Genomic DNA, 23,440 nt, shown 5'->3' on the forward strand with positions numbered 1-23,440 from the left:
TAACTACAAATGCCTACACAACACTCCAACGCAAACCTTAAATGTAAATAAGCCACCTTTTAATTACACATCTGAGTGAACATTCTGAGGTTTAGCCTCTGGAAGTCATATGAAATGTGTATGATCTTTTTATATCAGAATTTAAAACAGTCCAAGAAATGCCTAAGCGTGTTGCAGTTATAATGAGCCCCACGCTGAAGGAGCAGTAGGGAAACAGCTCCCTGAGGACTGTGAGTATTCTTTAGAAAAATGTAAACAACCCCCTTGTGTTCTTTCATTTACATTTTTTCCTAAAACCCTCATCATTTATGAAAGGTCAGTTTTCAGAGATGAGGAAAGTAATATGATTTTTTTTTCTACTCAAGCCCCATCTGGTAACTTAACCTCTGTGTCACCAGTGCAGAGATCCCAGTTCATTATGAAAACTGAATTCCAACCTTGGGATGTCTATCTAGGTGGGAGTTTGGCTCATATCCTGTCTTCATGTTTGTGCTCTTGGGCCTAAAGGAGAGGAAAACTGTTTACAAGGAGAGCAGCTTGTGTTGCTTACATAATGCTAAATGGAAAAACCATTAGGACTAATTATACATGGGACTCCCGTTTGATTACGAACCTTATATAAGGTGCAGAAGGGAGGATTGGATAGGATGGACTCGAACAGGAACAGGCGGGACACTCGGAAGAGAAAAACTGCTGGAAGAAAATTCATGGAAATGTTAATCGCAGTTAGAGACTTTAAAACAATCCAGACTTTCTGTATTTTCTAACTTTTCTATTGTGAGCATTTATTACAATTCATACTTTTAAAAATTGAACTTCTATATTTGTTTCATAAGTTTTTATTGAGTATTTTATGTGTCAGGCATTATGCTGAGAACTAGAGGTAGAGTTATAAATAGCACAGACTGATTCCTGCCCTTATGAAGCATGGAGTCCAGTGATGGAGACAACATTGAACCCACAGTCACACAAACAGTTCCTTAGTCCCAGAGGGGTAATTCTGCAAAGATGGAGTAAGATGCGAGCATAAAACAGGGCCCTGATGGGGGGAGGGCTCAGAGGCTGCTCCGAGGACAGAGCCTGGACACAAGAGCCTGAAGGCTGAGTGGAAAGAGCTTGTCGAGCCAGGAGGAAGGATGTGGAGGCAGGGGACAGGCACTGAGGCAGGAGAGGGATGTGTTGGGTGAGCTGAGCGTGGTCAGGATCGTGTGGGAGGACCTGAGAGGGGCTGTCGGAGCTGGGCTGTTGCTGGGCTGTCGTGAGCAAGTGGGGAGGAGGTTGGATGTGGCAGGGCCAGGACATCTGGAACCTGCTGGCAGGCCATGAAGTCGCAGCTTGGGATTAAAAGCTGCAGCCGAGAGCGTTATGGGAGACAGCAGATAACTGCTGTTACCATTCCTTTGATACTGAACAGAGACTGTTTCCGTGGTTAGTGTGGCTCTCCAGCAAGGTGGCGCTCCGGGAGCAGAGAGGTTTGGTGGGAATGGCTGGGTGATAGAGCGAGGGCTTGGGAGTCCTCAGGGATGTCTGGAAGGAGCTACCTCAGCGCCTCTTCACCAGCTGCAGCCACAGAGCACTGCCCCCATCTGGGGACTGGCGGGTGACGAGCATTCCTCCTCCCAGGAACTGCTCTGGGTGAGTTCTAGGTCAGGTCCTGGTCCGGCCTGGATTCAGGTGGGTTCCTCCATCCACTTGGCTTCAGGCCTCACCATCACATAACTCCCTGTGCTCGTGAGGGTTTGGTAAAACGGCCAATGACAGCGTGTGACATTGTGGTGTCATTTACATCCACAGCCAGGAAACAGGCCAACGGAGAAGCATGTTACCTCCCATTGTCTGCAAATTGATGGGCTGGTTTATGCTTTTCTTCTTGCATTCTCTAGCATCATTTATTTAGCTTTTCTTTTCGTTTACCCAAAGCATACTTATTGTTTATTAAGCCATAACCTAACCAGAATAAGAACAGAAATTCTCTATCACTTTGCCAGTGTTTTAATATAACAGCAACCAGGGGAGTCACCACTAAGTTGAAAAGGAGGCATAAACACAGGAGCCCATTACTAATTTGCTGAGCCTTCACAGGTTCATGGGAGACATTCGCTGATTGAAGACTATCAGCTGCAACAGACAGCAACACCTGTTTTTTAGCTAACATCTCTTGAAAACTGCACTTGGCTTACCCGACTCTGGAGCAGGTCTGTTTTGTGTGTGCAGCCTCTTAACAATAGAGGGAAACTTGTGGTTTTATTTGCATCTCTCCCTGAGCACATCATTTACACACACACACACTCTCTCTCTCTGTCTCTCCCCACCTCCCTCCCCCTTAAGGGATCTGGGGACGTATTACCTAAAAGATCCTTACTTTCTGTAGGGTACAAACTGTGGCTTTGTAATTGGTCTTGATTGCCGAGTTGAGAAGGCCAGGAACACGGTAATTCTAGCCGCCAGCACTCTGCTCAAACACGTGCACTACCCAGCCCAGCGTTCTCTGTAGGATGTTAATTCATTTTAAAATGTTAAAAGTTTGAGGGATCTCATTGTTCTTTTACTCTTCTGTGTCTATGATTTATTTTGCAGGAGTATAAGTCAAAACATATTTTTGGACCGTGTAAGATCTCTTTAAGGTATTTTTGGTGCTTGTCCTGGAAGTATAGAATCCTTTGTATACACGAGCTAATGACAGCAGATCCTTGAGTGTTCCTGCGTTGTAACAATCGCCACTGGGCAGACAGCTGCCAAACATCTTGCAATTAATCTGATGCACGTTGGCTTTCCTATTCCTTTTCTTTCAGAACCAATGCCCTGAGGTGGAGGAGTTGGTCTTCAGCCATTTTGTGATCTGTAACGACACCCAGGAGACGCTGCGGTTTGGCCAGGTGGACACTGATGAGAACGTCCTGCTGGCGAGCCTCCACCGTCACCAGTACAGCTGGCGCTCGCACAGATCCCCACAGGTATGTGAGAAGCAGCTCACAGCACAGCGATCGTTAAGGCCAGCGGTTCACTTGTTCTGCAGTTGTGTGCCTGTGTCCAGCTATTTCTCCTTTTGGGTGGGTCTCCCAAGGACCCACGTCAGCCACACCTGACAGGAACCCAGAAACGTTGAGAGATGGGAGCACGGTGTTCCCAGCGTCCCTTGGAGAGGACGCTCTCCCGGGAGCACAGGCGGTGGAACGGCCCGGTGGCCACGAGACTGAATCTGGACGTAGGTGTAGATCCTGGCCGGGTGTGACCTTGCTTTACTTCCCACACATCAGCTTTCTCACATGTAACATGGGGATAATAACAGTAACTATTTCATGGGATGGTGAGGACTAAATAATAAATATGTATAAGGCACCAAACAGTGTTTGATAAACTGTAAGCATTATGCGTTGGGTATTATTATTATTCATTTGTTTATTCAGATGTTTTAAAATACATTTTTATTGATTAGAGAGAGAGAGGGAGCGAGAGAGAGAAACATCAATGATGAGAGAGTATCATTGATTGGCTGCCTCCTGCACACCCCCTACTGGGGATAGAGTCTGTAACCCGGGCATCCAGCTTGACTAGGAATCGAACCATGACCTCCTGGGTCCTAGGTGAATGCTCAACCACTGAGCCACGCCGGCCAGGCTATTTATTCAGATTGTTACCGTGTGCCAAGCATGTGCCAGGCACTGGGAGTTCAAAGGTAATCTTCGCCTTCTGAGGGACAGCTCCCGGTCTGTAATGAAGTGAGCAGGACAACAGAATATGCCCAAGGGAGCACTGAGGAGAGACATACCAAAGGATGTCTGTTTTCCAAGTAGTGTAATTCCATTTTCCTGTCACATTCGATGGGAATAATTAGAGGGATGTGCCCCGGAGGGATAATATGAGGGTGAATTAAACACAAAGATGTGGTCTTAAATGAGTCAAAGAAACCCTAGGAAGTGCTCTCAGGAATAACGTATTTCTAACACTCGGGGTAATAAGGAAACTGTCTGCTTGTGATTAAAAGAAAGTCATTAAATTAGAGAACAAGTTTTCCCATCTGGGACCAGCTTCCATAGACCGGCTTCAGGACATGCTATGCCCTCGGGCTCCGGCTTGCTCTTCCCCCACCCCCACCCCCGCCCCAGTAGCTAGATTCTGATTTCTTCCTTGCTGTTTCATGAATTGCCACACTCTTACTATAAAATTTGGAAATGTAGATACAGTACAGTTCTTATTTAAGTATATTGTTTATCCAATTCTAGTTAATTTGACAGGATATTAAAACTACAAAAATCCTTTTTAGTAAACAGTTCTTACAAATATTTTTCAAATGATATAATATTGCACTCATAATTTTAGAGTGAATGACATGCCCTTATTTTCAAATTTTCCTCTTAAGAAATTTCCGTGTTAGAGAGTTTTTAAGTCGTTTGGTTATTTGCCTCTTATAGTTAAAGGGTGTTTTGTTTATTTGTTTTAAAATTAAGTTCCTTTTTATTTTTTTTTCTTATTCATTGCAAAAGTGAGAACATACAGATATATAGACCAAATAAGAAAATGACCACCTGTGATTCCAGCCACCCAGACAACCTGGGTTGATACTTGTTGTCACCTTTTAGAGTTCGGAAAGGTTTCCATGGTGATTGCATTCACAGCAGTGAATTAGCAGTGGCAGGAAGCAGGCCTCTGAGAAGCTGCACATGGGCTATCGTCCACTTGTAAACGGCAACCAAGGGGTCCGGGCTGCCTGTCACTACTTGAACCAATTCAGCAGAGACGGGGTTGAATCGTATGTGAGCATTTATTCCAATAACGCCACCGATATGGGAGAGCAGCAGGTCATCCACGAAAATCTGCTCTGCATCCCACCCCCACCCCGCCAGTTGGCTGGTTATATACACACGAGGGAGAAGATAACTACATGCAGCTGGGAGCTGCAAGTGTAACAGGGAAAGGAGGGTAGAGTTTGCAGTAGGGCCTTCAGGAGCTCAGAGTCCGATAACAAGGTGGCTAATCTTCTGTGATGTTACAGCCAGCTCGGCCCGTTCCTGGGACCGGAGAATGGTCAGCGCTCCTGAGGGGGTCAGGGTCTGGGCACAGCAACCAAATCAAAGCATGTCCTGTCCTTGGTCTGTTCTCAAAATGTATTTTCTGAGTCATGGACCCATCGAGGCATCTTACCTTTTTACATCCTTGCTTCATCCTCCAGTTCCCCAGAGTCAGTAAGAAAACTTCTCATCTGTAGTCAGCGAGGTGAATAATTATCAAACAACAGTGGCTCTATTCTCACTACATGTCCTTCCCCACTATCACACTAACTGTACCTGTCGCCTTGTCCCCCATTCACACACAGCTGCGGGCCTCAGGAAGTGAAGCAGAGGAGGCTTACTGCCCCTCACAGCCCCCTAAGATGCATGGACCACCATGGCCCTGTTGAACCTCAGGGTTCCCCGGACACAGGAGCCCACATGGGAAGGGAGATCATGAGAACAGCTGGCTCGGTGGTGTATGAGCCAGCTGTTCTGTGATCACCATGTGATGGGCATACAGTGGTGGGTGGAAGGAGCCCAACGGGAAAGAATGGACGGCCACTGCGGCCTCAACACCTTTCATGTTAACGCTCTTGCACGTTTCCAAGGTCTTTCTGTATTTATCACTAATTTTGTTTTCACAGTATCCCTGTGTGCTTTGTGTCATTTCTTATGCATATTTTTAGGCAAGGAGAAAGCTAGAAATATTAAGCTAAGATAGCAGTAGAGTTGGCATCCCATATGTTTTCATTCTCAGTATAGTGTTATTTTCAAAACGTTGTCAAACTCTCCTAGGTTTTGGCAGCATGAATTGTCTGTTAGGATAGCCAAGCTGTGAGGCTTTAAAAGAAGGGCTTGGAAATCACTGTCTAATACTCCACTTTTAAAACTAGACTAATGGGGTTCTTAGTCCAAGTAGGAACCCTTACAAAGCCTTATCTGTATTACCAAAAACAAATAATTTTTAATGACAAACTGGAGACATAAGTAAGACAGGTGTCTATTAAACTTTTTTTCTTTTAAGTCTGTAACTGCAGCCTCTGGACACAAATTTTAGAATAAGTGTTCATTATAATCTTAGGCTACTAAACTTAGATCAGATTTCTTAAAAAAAAAATGACAACAAACAGCAAACCACAGTGGCTCTCTCCCACAGCCACATATGCTGAAGGAAGTGTGTTTTAGGATCCTCTGAAGCCAGAGGTCTTACTGGGCCCATGGGGTCTTCATGGAATTCCTTCTGTCCACAATCACAGATTCTGCTGTGTTCTAATGAGAGGTTCCATCTGAGGATCAAGAAAAACTAGCCACTTAGCTTCAAACCGCACCTGGAGGTAGTCATAGCCTCGCAAGTGAGCAAACTGTTCTCTTTTCCAGGCTCCAAGTCACATCCTGCACTGCCCAGCAGGCGTGGTTTCAGGAACATTTGTGTCTGCTGCTTATGCTGCCTTGGGTGTTAGTCAATTCATAGTCGCAGGGAGGATTTCTAAAGTTCACAGAACGTAACTCCACCAAACAATGCAGCTTGGATTGCAGGGATCAAGAGAGTGGCAATGACACCTGGAAAGGTTTCAAAGAGGTCAACATGCCGTAGAACCACACAGGAGGTTGCTAACAACAGTAAGTCCCAGCAGGATGGGAAGAAACACGGAAATCCAAAGCTGAAAAACCCTTTAGAAATGAAAAGCTAAAGACTCTCCTTAGAGTTTCCAGCACACGCTCTCAGGCAGAGTCACTTAAAATGCTGGTCATCCCACAACAGTTGCTACCTTAAACAATCGGAGGGAGAACAAAACTATTTCCATGGGAATAATTGAATCTATTCAGCCACACAGCCGTATTTGCCACCACAAAGGGCCCTAAATATCCCAGCCCAGTAGACTTCAGATCAGGTTGTATGAGTACAATAACCAGCGAGGGATTGGTCTTCAGAGAAGTGCTTCACATTCTGTAGAGTTCACATAGGGACCGGAAGTGTGAGTGTATGGACTCCTTCCCCAGAATATGGGCAGTTCAGAGTCAGGGAAGCGATGTTTAATTTACCAAACCAAGTATAGTGACATTTCCATCAACTGGGAGGATTTGTGTATAGTCTGTTTAAGTTAACGTCCTTTTTTTTTGTTTAGTTCCTTTTTTTTTAAACTTTATTGTAAACCATTGACCCCTTCCAGCCCACCTCAGCCCTTCACACATTATTATCTGTGTCCATGGGTTATGCATATATACATACAAGTTCCCACCCACCCCCGCCTTCCCTCTGAGTTAAAGTCCTTTACTGGTTAATAGAGAGCACTGTTGGCTAATTAAACTGCTTGAAATAGGAATGCTTCTACTTCATACATAAGGAACTACATTTGCTTTTACCCCTATAACATACACAAGTATAGATTGTACATTGTTTTTGGAATTGCAGAATTCCAAATCTCAGTGACTTCATGTTAGTAAATCACGAAGCAGGGTGAAAATGTGCTATAGACAGATCTAAAGAAAATAATAAAATGTTGCTTCAAAATGGATATCCTAGAAAGTTTCATAAGCTCATGAAAAATAGTAGATATTTAAAAATGCAAAATATAACAAGGTAAGAATTAGTTTTGAAGAGCAGCAGAAGTCCCCATTAAAGCATCAGATTTAGTGAAGAAAATAGAAAGCACACATTACTTTAAGTCAGAGGCCGGCCTCCGTCTCCTGTGTGAGCTTTCAGGGCCGCAGTCTGCGTGGCAGCTACTCAGCTCTGCACAAAAGCAGCCGTAACGAATGAGCGTGGTTGGGTCCAATAGAATTTATTTATAGACGGTAAAATTTGAATTTCAGTAATTTTCACACATCACGAAATATTCTTTTGATTTTTTTCAACCATTTAAAAATGTGAAAGCCATTCTTAGCTCACAGGCTATATGAAAATAGACGCTGCACCAAATTTGGCCCACATGCCACAACTTGCCAGCCCTGCTTTAAGGCCTCCCAGTTGACAAAATTCAATACACTAACAGTTTGATATTAAATTATTTTTACTCTGATCTAAATGGTATTCCTGTCACTTGAAAACTTGGTAAAATGTTTCAGAAAGTAAGGAATTATAAGTAATAGTTTATACCTAACACATATAATCAACCTATACTCACCCCATAGTAGTAAAATATTTTTATTGTACTCCTTCTAGGCCTGTATAGATCAAAAGTTCTCCAGTTCTCTTTTTGTATGTAAAAATATTTCAGAGTGAAATCTGATCATTTTTCTCTTATCTAAAGGGGAAAATAATGGATTTTGAGTATTATCTACTTATTTTATGGTAATCCCAACTGGCAGTTTCATTAACTGGATTATATTTCTTACTTAGTTATCACTCTCCTTTATTCATTTAGTAAGTGCAAGTACTCATATATCTAGAGAAAGATATTCCTTGCCACAGTCACAATTTAGAAAATTTAAAAGCAGACTTAAGGAAGGAAATACACTGTGTTGACAAAACTGTTCAAATTGATAAATTTTTTCAGATGTTTGCCTCTTCTGTTACATTGTACGCGGCATGCATGGTACAGTTTATTTAGAGGACATTCTTACACATTGAAGGTGCAATGGAATTAATGCTTCCTTTCTAGAAAGCAATTGGTAAGAAGAGTCAAAGCTATTAAAATCATCATAGCCTACGCTCAGGAAATAATTCCAATTAAAGCAAAGGTTTATACATAAAAATGTTTATCACAATTTAATTTTTATAGTATCAAAAAATTAAAAACCATTATGTTCACTTTGAGGAAAGTTAATTAAAAATCTGGCATACCTATAAGATTAACTATTATGGGACCTCTAAAGTTTTACATGGAAAGGGGAAGTGCTACCATATTATAGCAGTCAGAAAAGCAGAATAAAGGTTCTGCATTTACAGAATGGCCCTTACAATATACGAACAAAGGCAAAGAAAAATAAGAGAAGGAGATGCGTGAAACTCTTACCAGTGGTTGCCTCTGAATGGTGGGTTAAGGTGATACTTTTCACTTTATTACATTTTTATATACTTCTCAACTTTTTAAACAAGGGGTATAAATTACTAAATCAGAGAGAAGTTAATTTAAGCATCCTGGAAAAAATTATATGCAGACTAAGTCAGTGGCAAGTGTAATGATATATTAATTAAATAATTAAATAATGTTTTCTTTATTTCTCTTCATCTGGACTATTACAGTTTTTCTCAGTTATTCTTTTAGCTGCAGCTTTGCCCCCATGCCAGTCTATCTGCAGATTACTTCTTGAGTAATGTTTTGATTATTACACTTTTCTGTCCAAAATTTTTCACAGCCTCTCCCACCATCTATTAAATATTTCCAAATTACATGGCATCTAAGGCCTTCCTCAGTCTACTCACAAGCCCTCCTGTTTGCCATTATTTCTCTTTCACTATTTAGTTTCCCTCCCTCCTGTTCATTTGTAAATATGTAATTTTCTTCTAAGAAACTTATTGTCTAACTAGAGGCCTGGTGCATGAATTTGTGCACAGGTGGGGTCCAGCTGGCCCACTCCAATGGGGAGGGGGGCGATGGAGAGAGGGGCTGCCAGGGGGAGGGGCCATGGGTGGTTGGCAGCCTGACCCCACTCCCTGGTCAAACTCCTGGTCAAACACCCGGTCAGGGGGACAGTTCACTTATTAGCCTTTTATTATATAGGATGAGGGAATCAGAAGAGTAAACAAATTATTATAGACATGATCAGTATCAGAATATTATTGCAGTAGTTCTAGACAGGGAAAAATGATGGGGAATTGAAGTAAAACACTAACATAGGGAAGAAAAGCAAGAGATAATTCTGGGAGGTAAAAGTCCTAAAAGAGCAGTTGGCCCCTTTTGTGAGGCGAGGGAGACACACAGGCTCCTGCTGGCCTTGCAGAAGCAGACTGCCTTGTTGTGACTGCCTATGCAGAGGGCCATGGGCAGGACACTGTGGGAAGCCCCCAGGACTTGAAGGAGGCCCTAATCATATATCCACAAGGCAATAAATTTTGCATCAGCCTGAGTGATCCTGGAAGGAGATACTTCCTGAGTCGAGCCTCCCGATATGAATATACCTGGGTTCCACCCCTAAGGTTAGTTAGCTGTGTAAGATTGGGCAGTTTCTTAATTCCTTGGAGCTTCAACTTCCTCTTCTGCAAAAATAAGTGAATATCTCATGAGACAACATTAAGTGCCTAGTAAAGAACTCCGCTCTCTGTAACAAAAGGTTCCTTTCCCTTTTCCCTTTCTTACCAGATGTCCAAGTGGCCATTGAACTTAAGAGTCAGGAGCTCAAAAGAATAGTATGGCCTAGAGGTTAAAAAGTTGGCCTATCATCAGTGCCTACATAGCAGTGGATAGAGAGGAAAATGCTGAGGAGAGAGTGCCAAGAGGGCTTTATTAGTTATCTCTTGCTGTAGAACAGTGTATAGTGGTGGCACAGGCATCAGGTAACTACTATAGACACTCCCATTCATAAAAGGAGGAAACGGGAGAAGTAGATCTGAAATCCAACCAGATTAATGTTGGAAGTTTCTTGGTTAGAATCATTCATACTTCTGCTTGGGAATAATTGTCTATGGCTCATGGCTTCAGACCCTTGGCCCAAGCCTCTGAGTCATCCATCCTTTTCCATGGAAAGTATCCTGTGTTCACACGTCATTGTTTTCTCAGGCTGCTTTCTATTCCTAGAATTTTGAAGATTCAAAGACCTCTTTACATTTTGTACTGTCTTTGTTTCTTCCATCTAAATTGGCAGTGTTTCTGCCAATATAATTCTTTAAACAATTTTGTGGGTTTCTTATTAATCTTTCTTTTATCTTTTCTTAATTATTTTTGAAGTAATTAACGGCTTAAATTAAACATAACAAAATACTATGGGGCTTATAAATTGCATAGAAGTTAAATATATGACAACAATTGCACAAAGGACTTAAAAGAGGATAAAAATTTATATTTTTGTAAAATACATATTCATATTTTAGCTGATGTCCACCATTGATATTTGTTTTCTGTTTGTCCCGTCTCTTCTTTGTTCCTTTGCATTTCTCTTCCTTCTTTTGAATAATTGGGTATTTTTTAATATTCCATTGTCTCTAAGAAGAATTATGCCTTGAAAATCTTCATGAACATTATTTATATTCTCTCTGTGTATGTCTTAATTACCAGCAATATGCTGAATCTTACATATTACTGACTGGGCCATATTACTTGCCTTTTAGTTTTTCATGTTTTCCCATCACCATTTTCCCTTTCATGGCCGCCTCCACCTCCACCCTAGAGGAAATCACACGCATCTATCTCTTCAAGATTATTTCTTCACCACTTTGCGATTCTGCGGACACTGTTGAGGGACATCACCCTTACGTGGCTTAGAAGCCCTATGGTTTAAATAGCTCATTGAGACACAGATTTAGATCTTTCTGAGGTCTTTAACAGAGGGCTTACAGCCACTTCCTTAGCTTCATTCCTAGACCATGCCCTGGATATGATTTTTGCCTGGAAGCCATTTCTTGATTTTAGCATCACTTGCCATCTGGAAATCTGGGAATTTTGAAAATTAGTGAATCTTGGATCTTTATTATCTGATAGTTCTCTTTTAAGATTATATCGCCCCTCTCGGACTTTAATATAAGCAGCAGATTAAAACCAGGAGGCATTTAGGCACTGCCTGGAAATCTCCTTAGCTAGATCACGTGGTTTATTAGGCACACTTTCTACTTTGCATGTGATAGTATTGCTAAACTCTCTGCCACTACATAACAAGGATCCCCTGTCCTCCAGTTCCCGATAACATTTTCCTAAAGTCCTCACTGGCAGCCTCCTCTAAGGCCACCAAGTTCCTATTAATACCTTTGAAGCACCTTAGACACTAACAGTCCCCAAGTCCTTCCAGTTTCTGCCCACCTGCTGCTCCAAAGCCCTCCCACATTTTAGGCTTTTGTTACAGTGCACCCCACTTGCAGATACCGAAATCTCTATTACATACTGCTGTTTAACAAATTACTCTAAAACTTGAGTACATAAAACAACAAATAGTTATTCTCAGTTTCATTAGCCAGGAGTTTGGGAGTGGTTTCACTGAATGGCTCTTGAGTTCAGAGGCTCTGATAAGGAAGTAGTCAAAACATCAGCTGGAGCTGCCGTCATCTAAAGGCTGGGCTGGGCTGGGCTGCAAGACCCATTTCTAAAATGGCTCGATCACATGGCTCTTGGCAGGAGGCCTCAGTTCTTTGCTTCACAGGTCTCTGCATGGAGCTGCTTGAGTATTCCCAGGATGTAGCAGCAGGCTTTTCCCAGACCAAGATAGAAGAAGAAGCCACAGTGTCTTTTATGACCTAACCTCAGAAGTCATTCATTGTCATTTCTGTAATATCCTAATGGTTACATGAACCGGCCCTATTCAGTGTGGAAGGGACTACACAAAGGCACAAATAACAGGGGCCAAGGGTCATTGGGGCTGTCAAGAAAGTGGGCTGCCATGAGGACTCATGGTAGAATGTAGGGTTTAAGCTGAGGAATGAGGTCCACTGAGGAGGAATAAGGGGTATGAGGAAACCCAAGACATAGCAGGAAAACTAGGACATAAAGGTGTTCTAAACACCTCCGAAGAATATCTAGGGGTGTAGAATTGTCAGTGTTGTCAGATGCCATAAGGAGACTCGGTGAGACAAGAACTGAAGAGGCCATTGCATTTGGCAATTGGGAGGTCACTGATGGCTCAAGGAAAGCATATTCAGTGACAAAATAGGGATAGAAGCCGGTTTGCAGTGGGTTGAGAGAAGCATGGGAGGTAAAGAAATGAAGAGACTGAACATGATTCTTTTTTAATCTTGATTGGGTAGTAACTAGAGAAAGCTGCAGGGTCAAGCAAGGATTTTAAATGAAAGAAACTCAGGTATGATCATATATAAGAAAAAATAACTAGCGAAGAGGCCAATGATGCACAGACTAGATCAGTGGTTCTCAACTTTCTGGCCCTTTAAATACAGTTCCTCATGTTGTGACCCAACCATAAAATTATTTTCGTTGCTACTTCATAACTAATGTTGCTACTGTTATGAATCGTAATGTGAATATCTGATATGCAGGATGGTCTTAGGCGACCCCTGTGAAAGGGTCGTTCGACCGCCAAAGGGGTCGAGACCCATAGGTTGAGAACCGCTGGACTAGAGGAAGAAGGATTAATGTCACAAGGTGTTAGAACGGAAGCAGAGGGAGGAGTCCAGATCACAGGTAGAAGGATTGACCGCGGGTGGGAGGAGTTTGTACCACTTATCTGCTGCAGCCAAACAAACCACCTGAAAACTTAGTGGCTTAAAGAAATTATTAGTTCTTGAGTCTGTTGGTCAGAAATCTACAGCACTCAATCAGGAGGTTCTTCTGCTGGGCTCAGTCATGAGGCTGCGGCCAGCTGTAGGCCAGCTGGGCTGGGTGGTCCCACAGCCTCACCTATGTCTTTGGTAGTTGACAGGCCATTGGCCCAGGTGCTCTTGGTTCTCTTCCACGTGACTTCGTCAGCAGGCAGCCCAGACAGGAGCACGAGCAGAGACTGCAAGCCTGTTGAGCCTGAGCTCAGAGTCATGTGGTATTTCTTCTGCCACATCCTGGTAGGCAGAGCAAGTCTCAAGATCAGGCCAGATCCAAAGGGTAAGGGACAAGGTTTCACCTTCTAGTGAGAGCTGCTGAGAAAATCTGTGGCCATTTGCAACGCCCACAAAAGCCTCATACTTTGTGCAAATGTGAGGTTGGTGTGGGTTTTGCTGAAAGTAAAAAGGGGAAAAAAAAAAAGTAGGAGGCTTTAAAGGAGTGATTTTCCACAATAGCTAGTCCTGTAACCTGCCCATAATAGGCATTCAGTAAATCTTCACAGAACATGTAAGTGTTGAGACTTCTCTTAACATTTCAGACATTTCTCACAAACATACACAAAAAAGCTTAATTATCTTAGTATGAAAATTATAAGCCACATTCTTTGCATCATGTTGGATGATGTTGTGTATACTATATAGGCACACAAAGATAGGTCCTCTGATCTCAAAATGTGTCCTTCAGTTTACGGTCAGTGCCCTGGACTCTGGTCTCCCCACCTCAGCCCTTCGGCCTCCCAGTGGCCTCTGGGATCGTAAGGACAGCGCTACGGGAGGGGATTAGCAGTGCACTTCCGGCAAGACCATCCTCGGGTCCACATGCATGTCTAACTCCCCACTTTGGTTTAACTGTGAAAATGTCTTATTTATCATACACTGGCCATGCAGTGTACAATTACCAAGTATTATCGAATTTAAAACTACATCAAGTTGAATTTGCCATATATTGTCTCTATCTGTAGTCATGGAAGTAGGTTTCCAGAAACCTGCAATGTCACCCTGGCTATTGTGTGGGCAGCTCTCCGCAGGTCCACTTGGGGAGGAAGATTGTGTGCCTTCCCTCCCCAGTGGCAGTCGCAAGCTGCTTATTGTTGCTGACAGTAAGATAGCTAAAGTCCGCAGTGAGGCAAGCAGTGCCTGGGACCATCTGGCACGGATTGCAATCCAAAATATTCTGTAAACACTGACTCCAGTTGAATACCCGAGACCAGTGACCATCGGCTGCATTTTTATTTCCGTTTTAAGCCGTAATGAAACAGCAAATGGAAGGCTGTAGACGCAGTTCCTTCACCTTTCTCTCTTAGAATATTTCTAGTTTTATAAGAAGGCCCAGTTTTATAAGAATGTTATAGTATACATTCTCTGAGGAAGGTTATAGGGCCTTGGGAAATTACCAGGAGAAGTGAATGGGCCTGACAGTTTGGGTCATGAAGTAGCTGGTGGATAGAGCATCTTTGTGATTTCTTCATTATCTGTTGGGAAATATATTGACTCTATTTAAGTGAGAGGCAGAAGTTTGGATTGAGGTTTTGTTTTTTTTTTATATATTTCAAGGTTTCTTTGTGAAAATGGTTTGCAATATGACCTCGTTAAGACTTGGTAAGGTCTGTCACAAGAAATGGCAAAGATAGGATTGTGTTAGGGCACGTTATCCATCACAGGCTGGTTTCTGGGGTTTTCTACAAGCTTGCATGAAAGGGAGTGCCTGGGGATTATTTCAGCTGCGAAGCACCCAGAGGAATGACTGCTGCTGCTGCTAATGGCCTCTCTGTCCCCCACTGGCAATAAATTCTAGATACTGAAATACAGCTTTGGAGAAAAGTATACTGAAGATTCCTTAAGCTTTTTACAAGACACTCAAAGGCTTTTCACAAGCCAGTGCTCTGCTAATGTGAATTCTTGATGTCTAAACATAAAGTTCCTTTACGAAACTAATTTTAAATGTGAATTTTAATACAGAGTGCTTGGGGAAAGGGAATACAGCTGGACCATTAAAGCATGGTATTTTGCCATTTTTAAGTAATGGGAAATACTGATCAAGAATGTTATAAAGATTTCAGCGTACATACTGTGATTGTCTTTCATCGTCACCTATTACCACAAGTCCAGGCAGCAAAAGCATTAACTCCGTTAAAGACAATGGCATCCCTGTTGTTCTGGGGCACGTTTTAATTATTTCCATGCTGACCAGGATATTGAAGAGCTTATTATCTAAAGGTCAGAGTAATGCCCAAGACATGGCCAAGCCCAAGAGTGTCAGATGCATGGAATGTTGGATGACTTCATAGTTACGAAATTATTTCATTTCTCATGATAATTCCCGACTTGCCAAGTTAGTGAATTTTAAGAACTCTGAGAACAGATTTTAAGATAAATGTGAAATAATCCATACTTTTGGAGTCCAGGACTTCCCTTCAGGCATTAGTTCATGTTTGACTTGCTTGACTTACACTTGGGGATAAAATGAGTTAGGACAAGGTCTTCGATACCACATTCCCTTACAGGGAAAGCAAACCCACTTGCACAACGTTGGCTGGCTCATGTTTCTTGTTACACAGGCTCTCAGAAGCAGCGGCTGCCACGAAATACTTTATTTAACCTTTATACAAATGTTTTCTTAGTATGGCAAGGCATTTTGGTTCAATGAAAATAAATAACTAAAATTTTTTCATTTCTTTCATATCCATCTGTTGACTGCTTTTTGCTAATTAAAATTTAGGGATAACAATTAAAATTGTCTAAATTGCCATGATGACTAAAAATAAAGATTGCACGAAACTATTTGATCTTTTCTTAGGACACATATTGGCTGGCCTGCCTTCTACTTTACACTAAGCTAAATTTTGCTGAATGACTAGTGTTACATTTGAGAGATATTTCAAAGAAAGTTTTGTTTTACACTTTGGCTGGGTGTCTCTATTGTTTATATTTGTATTTAGTCAAAATTGGTTTTCAAACAAAACCTGACACTTGGGCTCAGAAACTCAAATATGCATCCAAATCTGAATGATGATCAAAGGGTATCTATCTCCAGTTGCTTATCTCATTGGCTTCCATTTCTCAGCTCACCTAAATTATTCTTTATCATTTCCATCCGACATACTCTTATCTCTTCCACTGAAGAGTTGGTTCCAGCCAAGGGCTTGACGACCACTGACTATCTTTCTGTCAAGAAAGTGTGTCTACGTGGTACCAAATCTCCTCTGATAGTTCAACTCAATTAAGCAATTAAAGTTTTTATTTATTAAAGAAAATATGAATTATGTTATTCTATTTTATAGAAACACCATCCTTTTCTGTACACACACATACACATATCAGAGCCCTCTGTGGTAGTGTCAAGGTGAATAATCTCAAAGACTGTCACACAATTCTAAATATAAGGGAGCTATTGGCATCACAATTCATATATTTTCAGTTGTGTATCATTGAATATAGGGGTGCTCACACCCTTTCAAAACATGAAAACAATACATGTGTAATATGAAATGACCTCTTTAAAATAAGCCTATAAATATATATCATTTTATACTTTTTTACTGTATGCAGTTATATCTGATTTCATAATCGATAGGTTCCATAAAGTTATATTTTAAAAATGAATTTGATCATTAAATCTTTTTGCAAAAATTTTTGTAATGTTAATTATTTTTTCCTAATTTAAATAGTTTCAGTTTAGATAATTTTAAATAAAGAATACCCATTAAGCACCCCATTGTTTTATTGATAATGAATAAATCAAGTGTCACTACTATTCACCCTACTGTTGCCTCTTTTTAAATTTACTTTTCTCTAAGTATGTCCATCTCGGCCAGAGATTGAAGAGACTAATGCCTGAACAGTGAAAAATACGTCATTGGTGAAAAATTAGTATTTTTTATTTCGAAAAAGATTATGATTTGGTTATAGATATGTTGAAACATGTATTGAGCCTTAATGTTTGCTAGAAATGTGTGACATTTGACATTCTATTTGCCCACAGAAATTCAAATAATTTATTGGAAACTATATGGTAAAGTGACACAATGCACGGTTTTAAAGCTATGAAGACTTAGAGATATAAGATATCAATAGCATTATTTCTTTTTTATAGTAATTATGAGTATATTGTTTTTTGTTCATACCCATGACATTTTCTCTCATATTTCTTCATCTATTTGTCATTTTGCTCTGCATAATTATAAAGGTCTTTAAGTCTTTTTCTTAAAAAACTTGCTCTACTTCTATCATTGTAGATTGTTATTCTGCAAATGCATTTTTTTCCTTGCTTTTATTTCTTATCTAATTCCTTTATATATCATTTAGTGTTTTTAATCTCAAACTGTTTTCCATTTACATGAGACTGTTCTTTCCCCTCAATATTTTCATACAGTTTTATAGAAATCATGTAATTTTGCATACTTTAGAGAAAACACAAAATGTTCCTGGTATTTTTTTTCCCTAAATTCTGCGACAGGGTGCTTACTTTAACTAGTCTCTTCTTCACCTCATTTTTTAAGGATGATACTCATTCTCCTTTGCTTTGCAGTACTTTCTCATAGGTCTCTGGCTTCTTTTCATTTTATTTCTATTGTTTATTAATGACTAAAGGCCCAGTGCACAAAATTCGTGCACAGGTAGGGTCCCTCGCGGCTGCTGGCCGGAGCCTTCTTTCGTTCCGTGCCGCCCCCTGGTGGTCAGTGCATGTCATAGTGAGCAGTCGAACTCCCGGTCAGTCGAACTCCCAAGGGGACAATTTGCATATTAGCCTTTTATTATAGGATTGAATTAAGTGGATAACCCTGGGCTAGACCTTGTTATCAGCTGAGCAATGGTGAGATTTCTAAGCCACTGGGCAGATGATAAAGTCAGTTCCTCTTTTCTAGCTGGCATTAGCTAATTTTTTTCAACTATACAACAGTAAAAGCTTCTTCACATTCTTTCATGCTTCTCTGATATCCTGAATTGTTCAAATTCCTGAACAACTACAATTTCTTCATTCGCAGATACTGTTTTTGTCGTTTTTCCTGACTCTCTATCTTGTGGCAAACACTCATAAAAAGCAACAGGGTGCCGCTCGAATCTGTTGTTTCCAGAGAGCTGCCAGCTTCCGGTAGACATAGTCCCATAGTGGGGGACATAGGGGATGGCATTATTTCAAACAGCCCAGCAACTGTCATTTACTTCGTTTCGGTGTCTTTAATACTTCAGTAAGGGATTGGGTACAAAAAGAACCACTCCAAGTTAGGCTGTTGCCTGCTTTTGTTTATCAGAAATCACAGCCCTGCGTATCTTTTACTCTGTTTCAGATGCGTCTTTTTTCATGTTGTTTCTTTGGGTAAGTAAAATACGCTCTCTGGTCAATCTTTTCACTTCCCCAAGCTATATACCTCGAATCCCACAACAGTTGTTTCCTTCCTCTCATAAAAATTTGCAGTATAAACTTTTTTCTTGTTAAATATCTGTTTCTCTCACTGTAGTGTGAGAATTTACAGTGCAAGTAATGTGCCTCACTCATCTATATTCACCATGTGTAGTCCTGTCAGTTGGCTAATGGTAAACATTTAGATGTGGATCCTAAAAATGTTTGCTAAATTGATAAACAAACAAACACACACTATTGCCCCTAGGGGAAAAACTCAAACTAATTACATGAAACTGCTCCAGGAGTCAAGTCAATGGCAATAGAGCAAGTCTGGGAGGAGCTTTGGAGGCTGCCGAGGTGAGCAGGGGAGCCTGGCACCAGTAGTAACATGCCCGCCCTGCAGAGGGAAAAAGGACAGTGGCTGGCGTGTGGGTGGCTTCACGCAGGAAGCTGTTTTTAAAATACAAACGTACCTTCTTACTGGAAATGCAGGTTCCGAATGCTTCCTACTAGACATTTTTCATCTTAATAACATTAATTTTATCTGATTGCAAAATAATACATATTTCTAGTATGGAATTTGGAAAATACATAAAAGCACACACACAAAAAGAGATTTAAAACACATAACCCCAACACAAGATAGCACTGTTAGCATTCTGGCATACTTGTAGCCATTTTCTCCCTTAAGAGTGGGCATATATACTTTTTGTTCATTTTACAAAAATGGGATGCCTACTGCACATAGTCTTTTGTAACATGCTCTTTCTCAGTTAACCTATTGCTAATTGACATTGGTAATGTTTTTTATGCTGTGAGTTTTGTCAGCGGCCTGAAGGGATTCCACAGGAGAGGTATGGTTAAGAATAGAGGCTGAGTAAGCACACCTCCATTCAAAGCTTATATCTTGCCCTCCCCAACACTGAGGCCCTGGCAGGTCACTCAATCTTTCTGTCTCTTAGTTTGTTTTTTCATCTGTAAAATTAAATAAAAGCATGTACCTTATAAGATTTTTTTAAGGAATGAACAAGACAGTATATTAAAAGCATCTTGTGCTTGGCACATAATATGTGTCCGGTAAATGAGAGTTGATATTGATTGCACTATATTTTATTTGACCAATTTCCTGTTAATGCCACATTCTTATTATTTAAAAAATGCTGGAATAAACATACATCTAGATAAATCCTTGCACATATCTATAATTATTACCTTAAGATAAATTCCCATGTAGAATTGATGAGTCAATGAGTATCTAAGGCTTGTGATACAAGGATCCCTCTCCAGCTGCCATTTTCATTGTAACCCACATTTTGTGCGTTTGCTAGGTTTCCCTCTTGCAGGAGGCTGTTTTATGCTGATTGTATGGTATTCGTGGCCTTCATTGAATTCAGTCTTGAGGGAAAACCTACAAGCACTCATTTTGTAGAGGAGTAAACTTCCTGACACGTGTGTAATGACAGTGACTCCTCCGTTATATTATCTCGTAAAAGATTCAGCTGGAAAACTTCCTTTCTCTTTCTCCTTTTTCTTCCAAAGTATAATGCATCAAAAGAGTCCATGTTGTCCACTGGAATATAATTCAATTTGACTTATTTCCACTTTATCTTTCTTTTAGGTGTGAGATTGTGTTCTATAAATGTAAAACAATATATAGGGTCCTAAGACTCCAGTATTGAATCAGGGTGACACCAAACATTAACCATTATCAGAAATTTTTCTACTTCGTTCTTAGCATTATTTCCAGTACTCTAAACATCCTAAAATTCAACTGCCTTGAAAAAACAATAATGAGCAACATAATTCATTTTCTTTTTATGTTAATGTGTTGGTGTGAAATATACAATCAGTTTTATGCATTTCTAACAAGCAATTTTACTTTAATCTATTGAATTTGATCTGTAGCTTTTCAGGTGTAATTTTAGATAGACAAAGAAAATTTGTATTTTAACTTAATTTTCACTCATGGTGCTCACGTAGTGTACCATTTGGGGTCTACTTTATGCTTTAAACATTACGGTATCTGAATTATGGATCAGAGGGCTCTATTAAAGGCCATTCAAAATAGGGTCTTTTCTCAATATTTTGATTTGATACTCATTTTATGGTAATATTTTATGTGAAAATATCACTACTAAAATGTTTGCATATTTACTTTGGGTTATTGTTTCTTAATTCATTTATTTATTCAATACTGTGTACTGAGCTCTTGGGATACAGTGATAAGTTTCAAAGTTAAAAAAATATATTGCCTAAGCTTTAATATATTAAAATACACTATATATTTATGTACTAAGTATATATAAATATAATGTATATTGATATATATATACATACATATGTGTGTATGTATGTATATATATATACACACACACACACATATATATAAGAAAACTAATGATTATACTTCGTATGTCTATAGTATTTCTTGCAAAGGTTACTTTTTTTTAAAAAACTATAAAGGATACAATGGATTGGGAAAAGTTTTGAAGTTCTTTAGCTTTTCTTTTTTTTTTTTTTAAGAACATCACAAATTACTATATAGTAAATTGTTATAAAGTGGAAAACAATGCAAATGAATCTGAAGACAAATTTGTAATTTGTAATTATTAGGTAGAAATAATCTTGATAATAATTTAAAAATAATGAAATAAAGTTCACAGAAAAGTATCTGGTTCCTTCATTTATAATTAAGATATAATTTTAAAATTTTTCTTAACTATCCTCTTTCTCTTCTTTGGTACACACTGTTTTCCTAGATTTTGTAGATTTCATCTTGTTTTCTTTCCTCTGTAATCTGTCAATATGGGAATTCTCCCTTCAGACATGACTGTGGGTGGTCCTGAGAGCTGGTCCCCAGTCTCCTGATCAGTAATTTCGTTTTCAGCTTTATTTTGTATTGGAGAGGAAAAATGAGTGAAAAGCTGTATATACTCCGATACGAGGTCTTCAGTGGAAAAACTACGAATTTAGTCTTGTTGCCAGCACAGCATTGGGGGCTGGGTGGGAAGAGGAAGAGGAGAGGGATCTGCTGGAAAAAATGAAAATGTAGCCCCTTGGGACCTTCCCTCAAGTGTGGCCACTGCACAACCTGCCTTATTGCTTAGTTTCTGTTTCCATTGAAAAGTTCAAACAAGAGTAGTTCCTATTTGATTTTTTTCCCAATGGAAAATATTATTTACTAGCTAAGTAGTCCAAAGAGAATGAAAAGCCTGGATAGGAAAGACAGTAGGGGAACTGAGTAAGGGAAGTTGAATAGAAAAGAGGAGAAAGGAAATATCCAAATTGACTTTTAAAAACAATAACAACATAAAAATACCTTGGGCTCCAGGCAAAAGGGATGGTGATATTTTGCTAAGCCCACTGCTTTCTCTCTCCCCTGTTTCTGGCCTACATTGCCTGTCATCCTGACTATTTTTTTTAAAATATATTTTATTGATTATTTACAGAGAGAAATGGAAAGGGATAGAGAGTTAGAAACATTGATGTGAGAGAAACATGGATCAGCTCCCTCCTGCACACTCCCTACTGGGGATGTGCCTGCAACCAAGGTACATGCCCTTGACCGGAATCGAACCCGGGACCCTTCAGTCCGCAGGCCGATGCTCTATCCACTGAGCCAAACCAGTTAGGGCTGTCATTCTGACTATTGCCCTCTTACCTCCACACTATACTCTTAACATTCTGTCAATACATTGCTCCCCTATACAGAAGGCTTCGGTAGCTACCCCCTGAATTCCTGAAAACACCAATTCCTTAGCTTAGGAAATCAGTGCTGACCGCCATCTAGGTCTGTCTGTCTGACTTTACTCCTCACTCTTTTTTCACGTTCCCTTTCCTCCAACCAGTCGAGGCTATTAACTTTGCCCCAGGTATACCTTCTGACTTCCACATACCAGATTGTCCCTTTGGCCCAGAAATGGACTGTCATCTTTGCCAGCTGAAATCCTACCCAAACTCTGAGACCCAATTGCTTCATGAAGCTCTTCTAATCACATCAGCCTAGAAGCCCTCCTTTCTCTAGACTCCTGTATCATTTTGTACCTCTCCTAATGTCTCTTATTAGTTATTTGCACATGCCTTATTTTCTCTATAAAACCTTAAGCTTCTTGGTCTCTTCCTTGAGCTCTTCCTTATTGTCTCCATAGTGTCTAGCATCTTGCCTTCCTTATGGTATCTGAGTAAGAAAAATATATTGGATAAATGATGGAAGGAAATCTCATTAGGATCAGCTAGGCTAACATGAAGTTCAAATGTTTATGCCTGGTTTTATAGTTTCTTCTCGCTTGATGTCCGTGGGTATCTGCCTCGTGCCCAAGTCAATGACACCACAGGAAGGAGGACAAGGAAAGCAGGCCTGCTGAATTCCCTTTTGTAGATTTCCCCTCAGGAATGTAATTCCTGTCCTCATAAATTATATACATCTACTTGCCAATGATATTTAGATGCTTTTTAACAGTAGATCAAACATTGCAAATATTCTACTGGTGATGCATGTGGGAAGAAGTGTTATGTTTTTCTCCTACTTAACTTTTCTGTGTGAACTAAATCCAAATGAATCTGAATTTTTGTAATTCAAAGAAAATACTGCGCCAACATTTTGAGAACCACTAGCTGCCAAGTGAAACCTGACAGCATATTCCTTGGTGACATCCAGTCATTAAAAGCTGTGTACACAGAGTGAGCAGCTGCCTAAAACTGCGCTCATATGCAAATGTGAACACTCCTCAATTAAAATTACATGGTGTA

General features: G+C 40.3%; 1 protein-coding gene across 2 annotated transcripts in view; it reads left to right on the top strand.

Annotated features, from left to right (window-relative positions):
* VPS13B (vacuolar protein sorting 13 homolog B (yeast)) overlaps positions 1–23,440 on the top strand; it is a 631,834-nt gene that overhangs the window by 539,406 nt on the left and 68,988 nt on the right. For both annotated transcript variants that reach the window (XM_005879267.2, XM_005879266.2), the window contains exon 42: positions 2,793–2,954. In XM_005879267.2, coding sequence (XP_005879329.1) covers positions 2,793–2,954 — 162 coding nt within the window. The remainder of the gene's footprint in view (positions 1–2,792; positions 2,955–23,440) is intronic.

The sequence above is a fragment of the Myotis brandtii genome, unplaced genomic scaffold (assembly GCF_000412655.1).
Source record: "Myotis brandtii unplaced genomic scaffold, ASM41265v1 scaffold59, whole genome shotgun sequence".
NCBI lineage: Eukaryota > Metazoa > Chordata > Mammalia > Chiroptera > Vespertilionidae > Myotis > Myotis brandtii.